Source organism: Eucalyptus grandis, chromosome 4, assembly GCF_016545825.1.
Source record: "Eucalyptus grandis isolate ANBG69807.140 chromosome 4, ASM1654582v1, whole genome shotgun sequence".
NCBI classification, from domain to species: Eukaryota; Viridiplantae; Streptophyta; class Magnoliopsida; order Myrtales; family Myrtaceae; genus Eucalyptus; species Eucalyptus grandis.
The window spans coordinates 28,768,639-28,778,647 of NC_052615.1; the positions used below are offsets into that span (position 1 = coordinate 28,768,639).

Here is a 10,009-nt window from a genome sequence, read left to right on the forward strand (position 1 = left end):
CACATGACAGTCAAGAGCTATAGGCAGGTCTAGGACACTTGAAAGAAGCTCACGAATGAACAGGAAGAATGGGTTGGGCAAGACGCCACAGAGCGGCAGGATGGAGTGGTTAGCGGTAGCTAAGCGGTCGAGGGAAAAATGAAGGCTACCTTTTGGAATCATCGCCCAAATTCTTGTTCCCATTAGAACCAGAAAGGATGTAAAGAATTGGCGGGCGGATTCTCCAAGCCTTCCCAGCAACACGGATCGATAACCCAACAAAGAATGCGAATGGCTCGTTCTTGGTTACATCCTTGGTTCTCTCTGACAAACCAAAGTTGGGTCCGTCCCTACTCCTTTATATTCTCCTGACCTGTAGCTAAAACTTTTCAGAATCAAGAGGGTCCCAGATTCACGGAGGGAGAGAGAGAGAGAGATGGCAGGAATTGCAGGGACTTGCTCTGCTGGTCTGCTGTTTAAGGGCAGAGAGGCAGGGGCCAGTGGGGCTGCGTCTCTGGTGCAGTACAATGGGCTTAGGCCAGTGGAGAATGTGCATGTGGCTCCTCCTAGGAGCAATCATGCTGGGGTTGTTTCTGCTTCAGGTATGAATAACACTGCAAAGAGTTAGACGTGTGATCTCAAGTTTATATCTATAAAATCGCATGCCGATAATTCATGTCGGCATGTCATAACCGTGCTTACAATTGGTGATGGCACGAAAAGTAGTAATCTTGATTTGATAAGTTAAAAATCTGATTTACGAATGAATACATGTTAATATGCATCAGCACATGGACTAAATGGATCTCATCGTGCCATATTCAGATTTTTCCCATTGTCATATGAAAAGTTTAATATGATTCTGATAATCCAGAAAACAACACAGAGATCAGACTCTGTCGCTCCGCCATCACGTATTCCTCGTGATCAAGCTCCTCCCTTTTTCCGGTTCCTTTCTGGCGCAGAGTTTGTGGTACCTACAAGCTGTAACTCGTGGTTTCTTGCAGCCCAAGATGTCTTGCTCTTGATTGTCATTACGCAGAAGTTACCATGCCTGTTACCGCAGCATTTCTTGCAGTAGCCCTTGCAAGTGCCCTTGCTTCAGTTGGTACATCTAGATGCATTAGTCTAGCGTTCTCACGTGACGAACTAATATTTGTTTAATGATGAAGTAACTCCTGGTTTACTTTTACCAAAGGATACGCAACCCAGCCATACTAATTAGTCCTACATCAACAGTTCGTAGAATCTGATGTTGTTTATAGGCTATGAGAGATCCTATTGGATCAAATCCTGATTTTGGTTTTGCAATTGTCAGCTCGCAGGTGTGGAAAGATCAAGGCCATGGCCTCTCCGACCGTATCAGCTCCCAAGCGAGAAAAGGATCCCAAGAAGCGCGTTGTCATAACAGGAATGGGTCTCGTCTCAGTTTTCGGCAACGACGTTGATAACTTCTACAGTAAGCTCCTCGAAGGAGAGAGTGGGATCAGCTTGATTGACCGATTTGATGCCTCGAGCTTCTCTGTGAGATTCGCAGGCCAAATACGTAATTTCTCCTCCGATGGCTACATCGTTGGTAAGAATGACCGCCGCCTTGATGACTGCTGGAGGTACTGCATAGTTGCTGGAAAGAGAGCCCTTGAAGATGCTAACCTTGGATCCATGGTCCTCGACACTGTGAGTTCAGTCTGTTTGAGTAAAACACTCTTCAGAATAATTATATTTTGCATATTTTTCGGTCATTTCAATGAACTTATAGCCTTAATCTTCGGTGTACATTATCGCAGATGGACAAAACAAGAATCGGGGTTCTGGTGGGTACGGGAATGGGAGGGATAAGCGTGTTCAGCAACGGAGTGGAAGCGCTCGTCCAGAAGGGATACAAGAAGATCACCCCGTTTTTCATCCCTTATTCCATCACCAACATGGGCTCCGCCCTTTTGGCTATCGATACCGGCCTCATGGGGCCGAACTACTCCATCTCAACCGCTTGCGCAACTGCAAACTACTGCTTTTATGCGGCAGCGAACCACATCAGAAGAGGTGAAGCAGACATCATGGTGGTCGGAGGGACAGAAGCTGCGGTCATGCCCACCGGTGTTGGGGGGTTCATAGCCTGCAGGGCTTTATCTCAAAGAAATGAGGATCCCAAGAGAGCTTCGAGGCCTTGGGACAAGGATCGCGATGGTTTTGTCATGGGGGAAGGTGCTGGTGTGCTGGTATGTACCATGCTGAACTGCCAAAGGTCTTTTACGATTGGATAAATCGACGCTAGTTGCACTAATTCCACTTTTGTTTGTGCATTGGAAATGCTTACGTGGCTGTTCTGTCGTTGTGAAAGATCATGGAGAGCTTGGAGCATGCGTTGAAACGAGGAGCCAATATTATTGCAGAGTATTTGGGCGGCGCTGTAACTTGTGACGCTCATCACATGACTGATCCACGTTCAGATGGACTTGGTGTTTCCTCCTGCATCAGCAAGAGCTTGGAAGATGCCAGTGTCTCCCCTGAGGAGGTGAAAGCACTCACTATAATGACACTAACTGTACTATAAACCTATTGAGCCTATTCACGTCATATTTTGTTGTTAAGATGAAAGCTAAACCATTCTTCATTTGGCAGGTGAATTATATAAATGCTCATGCCACATCAACCTTAGCCGGTGATTTGGCTGAGGTTAATGCCATTAAGAAGGTCTTTAAGGACACATCTGAGATCAAGATGAATGGAACTAAGGTGAGACACTTCTTGTCCTGAGTTTGGTTATGGACGAGATGCACTATTCTGTCAACTTCTTGTATTTGCACTCTCACTTTGCTGAGTCCCTGTCACAAAAAAAAAGGAGTAACAATATCAATAATGTAACTTGTTGCAGTCGATGATTGGCCACGGTCTTGGAGCTGCTGGTGGACTAGAGGCCATAGCAACCATAAAAGCAATCACCACTGGTTGGTTGCATCCAACGATCAACCAAGATGTACGGCAACTGAATGTTCATGTTGCTATGTTCCTTGTTTTGACATTTCCAATGACTTTAAATGACCATAACTCTATTTGTTCTGCTCTTTTGTAGAACATCGAACCTGATGTCACCATCGACACTGTCCCAAATGTGAAGAAACAGCATGAAGTCAATGTCGGTAAGTTCAATACTGAGCTCTTAGTGTGAGAACTGAGAAGCAGATCTGCTGAGTGCTCAAGTTGAACATATATGAAAACTGCTATAACCTCAAGAGCAAATATAATTTTGCTGACAATTTTGTAAGAAATTACAGTCTCGCTTAATTCATTTCACATGCATATGCAGCTATATCAAACTCATTCGGCTTTGGCGGGCACAACTCCGTGGTGGTTTTCGCTCCATACACACCTTAAACAAAGCACCAGCTGATCAATCGGTCATCTGTCATTCACTCTCATCAATGTTCGTGGGAACATATTCATTATCGCAATAGAGTTGAAATCAGCAGCTGAACCATATGGAAGCCGCGAGGAGGAATTATCGGCATTGTTTATTTTACTACTTCTTTCAATCCTTATCCTTTAACCAAGACCAGCTACGAATTCAAACATTTTTCAGAGAATGAGATACCTCAGTTCATTTTTGTGGTGTATAATTTCCCACGAACCATGTTGAATTGAATTTCACTGATTGGCTTTGATCCAGACAAGAATAAGGTCGGTTTTCTCTGAAGATATTATTTATCCCAGTAATGTTCTATGAACTGAGAACTGCCCTTAAATGATAAGACTGTTCTGGAGGATAGATGTGATGACGACAACAGGTTCTTCACAAGGACCTTTGGTTTTCTGCAAACGGTGTTTGTAAGGACCTTTAGATCAAGAAAATTGGACTAAGATCTTCTGGGGCTTGTTACACCAGAGCCCACTTCAGAACTTCAGTCCAGGAGAATTCACAACTTCTTCAATAGGAACAGAATTTGCATCGTTCCTTGACCAGTCCTCTCCGAATTGTAAACCCAGGGTCACGATGGGATTATAAAGAGTAAATCGGATGATGAAGTGTTCGTTTTCCATAGAATCGACAATATGTGAGGACGTGACTAATCGGATTTGTGCAATTTTGCGTCTTCCACTTAGAAGATTAACGAAGATCAAAAGTAACAGATGTCACGTCTTCCACTTAGAATATTAACGAAGATTAGAAGTAACAGAGGCCCTAGCTTTTACATCCTTTCTTTTCCTAATTTGCAAAAATGCCCCAGAATAAAGAATCTTCGAAAGTGAACAATTACCAGATCTCGAAAGAAATAACAGATAGGATCTTGCTGGGTCATGGTCAGGGAGTGGTATCTCAAAAAGCATCAGTTCAAAGAAGCATATCTTGCTTGTACTGTAAGTTTATGGCTACTTTATGCCATTCAAGATTAAAGGACATTAACCGCTTTTAGGCCGCCGTCACAAGCCGGGAAAGGTTACAAGTCGGGAAAACCTACTTGCGTGCTTCTTCTTTGGTTACTGCATCAACTGGTGAAAAAGGGACCAGTGAACATGGGCAACTTTTCGACCAACCTAAAAAGAACCTGGGCAACTTGATGTGTTGTTGACATGACATCACATAATTAAGCTTTCTGTGCATTTTCTTCGGGAAGTGAACATCAGTTTCCCTTTGGCAACTAGTTTAGAGATAAGAAATTAGTGTTAAGCTGCCGTGCTTTGCATATCTAAACTTTTCAGTATCTTTCTCTCAGTCTACGGATGTAATGCATTTCCTTTAAAATATTATGTTCATTCGATCTTCCCTGAGGGAGTTGAAGAGAATATGCCTCTGAGATACCCTGTTCTTTAGTGAGCACATATGTACACACATTGAGGGGTCGAGCACTTGACTTGGATGCGGCAGTTACTCGTACTCAAATCACGACATCTCCCGCTCAGAATAAGTCCACAGCCACATCTGCCGTCCTTATGAATAGAGCCTAATCCGGCATATACGTGAATGGGATGATTTCCGTATATTCCTTAGGATCCCAGAAGAAGAAAGAAAAATAATCAACTCTCTACCCTGCAACAAGTTCCTTTGTCCTTGCTGGGTGGTTGCCGTCCACTCCTCAGTTTCTCATCATTTCCTCTTTCCAGTGCTATTTGACCTACTTAACCCATTTTAAAAGAACTGTCACTGTTAGAATAAACAAGTAATTTCGCGGTTCCATAATTATATGAATAGAATAAGAGCTGTGCAGACCGATTTATATATAAATTATGTACATACAGGCCCACATAAATTTGATCAATCATGATCTTGTTGCTAGAGGCCACTTCCCACATGAATAATCCTCATTTTTTGGTCAGAATAAATCTCAATGACCCTTTATTTTTCCTTTGACGTAGAACACTGAGTTAAAAGAACTTCCGGGTTTAATCTACAACCTCCGATTGATTTCCAAAGAGGTGGCTCCAGGAGTGTTCATCGTCACCCTCGCTTAAGGAGAGTTACAGATCTCCTCTGGATTCGATCTTCCCAAGACAGACAAATTTCTCCGACAAGATGGAAAAGTTATCAGATCACAAGCGCATTGGAAATCTGATATCCGTGGCTGTTTCGGATTTCCATTAGATGATCGAAAGGAGATCGACGTTTTCTATTTTGGGTAAGTGGCTGAATTTCATTGTTTCTCGAAAAAGCAAACGTACACATGATTTCTCCAACATCTGTGGAAAAAGCAGGCGCTTGGGAAGTATGCGCCTTCCCTTATCCGCTGCTTTATCCTCCACTAATATACTTTCGACTACAGAACTTACAAGATAACATCGATGACTTTTTCTGCTTTTCATCTTTCTCTCGGTGCGCAGGTGCAGATGAGTCTCGAGCAACAACATCGGACCGGACCAGTGACAGCGTCGTGACATGCGCTTGGATATAGTAATCTGTCATTTAATCACTAGTTACAACATATCTGCACTATATTCCTGATCGAATGGTGTCATTTCGTAGCAAGTTCGTGTTTTTAAAATTCGTTCTTTCTTTCGGTCAGTGCACTAGCAGTTTACCTCGCGGACCATCAGTTCATGGACATGTGTGTACATCTGAGTAGCGTAAGGAATAACCGTTGACCAATGCGTTTATCTCCCATGTCTCCCATAACAACAAGATCTTGAAGTTCAGAATATTTTTCTCTTTCCATAAATATTTTCACATTGTTTGTACCTTGTATCTATATCCATAATTTCTTTCCATTATTTAATAACTCAAATTTTCCATGATAAATTGATTTTGCTTAATCTTTCAAATATCTTGGAAAGCTTGCACATATTTGCTATTGCCATATGTTGGATAGAAAAAAAGAAAGTATTTTGTCCTATGATATTTTATGATCAAATTTTTCTTCTCAAAGACCCAATTCAATTTCATCGAGTTGATAATCCTTGATAATTGAGGACTAAAAATGGTTGGACTTTTACTATAGTGTCACAAGTCGGCAGTTCCTTGGCTGCGGAATAATCCATGTGACCTCTGATGAGTGGAAATTCACCGAGATAGCCTTCGTTTAATAATTGTTCCAAATAACAGTACAGTGAATAGTTTCTTTATATGAAATCATACCATGCTCAACTTAACTTTGGTATTTTGTCCGTCCATCAAGTGAGACAGTAGATTATTTTAGGCTCTATAATTGGTTTCGGTCTGCCTCGAGCTCATCAGGAGAGCGACATCAAGTCCTGTTCAATTTGTGAACAAGAGGCTAAACCTACATTTAGAGCTTCTAAAAAATATGATTGTTCTATCGTAAAACTCCAAGAACCAATAGTTCTAATGCCACTTCCATGGAATCAATTGTATATATCCCCTCTATATTAGTTACTATTTGCTCAATAATCCCAAGCCCCCCTCACAAGGATCACGAGCGTGGGAAAATCACAGACCGTGACAATAGCATCTAAATTCATACAATTTGAAATTAAAGTGCCATGAGTTGGACATGTTAGGGAGGGACATCATGTTTGCTAAAGTGCTTGATAATGGGATCATACGAAGACCTCCGTGTTCGATAATTCGGAAGCTAAAGGTTAGCCTGAGCTCCGTAGAATTACTAAAGGGAACATATTATCCACGTAGAGCTCCGACAGTAAAAGACTTATTTATCATGTGTTTGTAATTGGATACTTCACTCCCTAGTCAATAAATGACTTAAAAATTAGGAGTATAATACAAAAGGACTGAAAATAAAGGGATAATGACACAAACATGACCTATGAACTTTGATCTAATGTGCAATGTGATCCTTAATTTTTTTTTTCATTATGGTCCCTAAACTTTACTCCATTGTACAATATGGTCCTAAACTTTATCCTAATATACGATGTGATCTCTGAATTTTTAATTTATTTAATACAATCCCCAAACTTTTATTATACATTCATATTTAGTCTTTGAACTATATGAAAATATTTAATATTTTCCCTTCATGAATTCAAATATGGGGATAGCATCAAACATAGGACTAAATTGAACATACAAGAGTTGAAGGACCAAACGTATAAGAGTTCAAGGACCAAGTGCATATTGGAGTATAGTTTAAAGATCACATTGAATAAATTAAACTTTTATGGATCACATTATACATTATGCCAAAGTTTAGAGACAATTTGTGACTTATTTTTAGAAATAAAAGAAAAACCCAAGAGTCATATTGTAATCCTTGACAAGCCAATATGCGCGATGATTTTCTTTTGAGTCAATACAAGTTTGTAAACAACATTACTTAATCGACATACCCCTGACTGAGTAACAAGCTTAATTGTTAATCTTGGTTAAATTCGGAGACAACGAATTTAGCCGTACATGATCCCGACACATAAGATTAGAGGGCCGACCGCAGTCAACTTTTTCTCTAATCAACTCACCCTAATTTAAAATGATTACTGTTCGTATATTACGTTTTACTTTTTTCCTTACGTGCGATTTTGGAGAATCATATGTTGGGAAATTGCACTTTATGCGGATTAATCAATTATTAAATAATATCGTCGCTTTTACTTTTGACAGATGGATCGCATTGAAAAAAAGAAATCAAAAGTTGTCTTGTTTAATTAGCTTATGATATGTGCAGCAAGAATATGCTAATCTTTTCTTTACCGCCCCATGTTCAGCCTCTAAATGCTGAAATCCCTTTTGTGATTACTAAATATGCGAAATTCAATCCCCTCTATTCCCTAATTTAGCTTATGAAATGCTTGCTTTTATGCCCGACTGTCTGGCACATGATTTTATAGCATCGTAATCCGATGTTTTGAGTTTGATTTCTTGTAGCCATTTTTTTCTCTCTATGTATGGATTGCCAGCGAAAAAAGTAACAAAAATATTTGGTATGTTTTCACTATTTGGATGAGGAATTTTTTAATAATTTTTCTTTTTTTGCTCATGCACAGTTTCGTACGAAAGGATAGGCTGAATCACGGTGAATAAAAATTCTCACTAGGAGTATTGTTCAATAATTGACATGTACCCGGTCCACATATTGAACTTCGATTCCAAAAACGATTTCGTATGGTTTCGTATGTTAGATAAGACATATTTTATTAGGACTTTTTTTTACATCTTATTTTTTTATCAAAATTTTGTGACTTTCATGTGTTAATTTTTTTTTAATCCGAAATACTAGGAAACTTTCATGAAATGTACATGGACACGTAAATTCATATTTAAATTTTTCGTAATTTTTTAAAATTAAAATAGTATTTTAAGTCTTGTCAGAAAAGTTAAAAAAAAAATTATTTTACTGGACTCGAAACAGACATGCCCTAGATTTATGAATATCTCTATATATAGCGTGATTAAAAAGAAACCGACAGGTGATGGCCACGTGGCAGCAATATAGTAGGATTCATGATTTTCCTTAAAAAAAATAAGAAAAGGACATGTTGTGGTAATCCGTTGGAGACGAGTGCTGATGTTGCACGAACGTCACCGGCGGGTCTTTTAACACTCTTTTGGGGTGTGGACCTAACCATGTTTTGGAATGAAATCCTACACCTTTGGGGCGGTGAGATTAGGCTTCCATTTGTATTTTCCATTTGGGAAAAGGAGGGAGGAAGTTAAAAAAAGAAAAACTTCGAAACCCTCTGATTCGTCTTATAAAAGATACATCGCTTCAAAATAATTTCTTGCGAATTTTCTAATCCATGTAAATGAGATTTTACAGAAGCACAACCAAACGGTTTTAAAATTTATGTTTAGGCTAATCTTTTATCTTAGTACTAAGCAAGGAAATATGTCATTAGAAAGTGAAATAGGAGTTACCATGCGAGATTTTGTAAAAGTACAGTTAACCATTTTAAAGATTTAAGCTGTTAGATGAAGTAATTGTTCAATATTTAATTATTCTAACATTATATATAGAACATAAAACTCAATTGGGATTCAAGAAGTGAATTTAATCTAATGATCCTAGATGTCACCCGATTGCTATGAAAAAAAAAACATAATAGGTGGTAGAATATCAAATAATAAACTACACGTTTGTCTATAAATTCAATATTTTAAATTAGTTGAATATGATCTCACAAATTCTAACATGACATTAGAATAGATAGTCTTGAGTTTGAATCTTTCCGGATCTCTATTTGTCTTCCTAATTATATATTTTATACTTAATTATAAGCAAAAAAAAATCAGACAAATCATGAGGATCATGCATTCATTTAGATAAGTTGATCGTGATCTCACAAAAGCTTATAATAAAGTCATCCCAAATCAGATCGAGCGAATTTTAGATCAAATCTTTCTAAATCTCCAACTGGATCCTCAAACTTGAGAATGCGATTCCCTCACATAACTCACAAGAGACTATTAAAATACTACCGAAAGCATGGTATCAGAGTAGAGGATCTTCGTTCGAGACCATACCCTCCATGCACCGGCGCGATTCGAGTATCTTTACCCCGAAACATGACCCGCCCCAGAAAAAAACGATCCTCACTCCCGTTTTTTTAAATCACCGCCCTAAGACAGATCCAAAATGTCATTTCGTCTCGCCGCACGACAAAGGAAGGCCTCTTCGAAAGAGGG

The 10,009-nt window shown here is 39.3% G+C and overlaps 1 protein-coding gene across 1 annotated transcript; it reads left to right on the forward strand.

Moving 5' to 3' along the window:
* The first annotated feature begins 187 nt into the window (after positions 1 to 187).
* LOC104441672 (3-oxoacyl-[acyl-carrier-protein] synthase I, chloroplastic) lies at positions 188 to 3,645 on the forward strand. The gene is made up of 8 exons (XM_039311114.1): positions 188 to 581; positions 1,298 to 1,656; positions 1,767 to 2,198; positions 2,321 to 2,494; positions 2,602 to 2,715; positions 2,855 to 2,956; positions 3,053 to 3,119; positions 3,287 to 3,645. Exons 1-8 carry the CDS (start codon positions 416 to 418, stop codon positions 3,352 to 3,354), a joined length of 1,482 nt encoding a protein of 493 aa, XP_039167048.1. The 5' UTR covers positions 188 to 415; the 3' UTR covers positions 3,355 to 3,645.
* The last annotated feature ends 6,364 nt before the right edge of the window (positions 3,646 to 10,009 follow it).

What these genes read in the sequence shown, in the direction of transcription:
- LOC104441672 (XM_039311114.1), top strand. Translation starts at nt 416, where the DNA reads ATGGCAGGAATTGCAGGGACTTGCTCTGCTGGTCTGCTGTTTAAGGGC. An exon ending in TGGGGTTGTTTCTGCTTCAG is followed by an intron (nt 582 to 1,297) that starts GTATGAATAACA and finishes TGCAATTGTCAG; the next exon opens with CTCGCAGGTGTGGAAAGATC. An exon ending in ACAGCATGAAGTCAATGTCG is followed by an intron (nt 3,120 to 3,286) that starts GTAAGTTCAATA and finishes ATGCATATGCAG; the next exon opens with CTATATCAAACTCATTCGGC.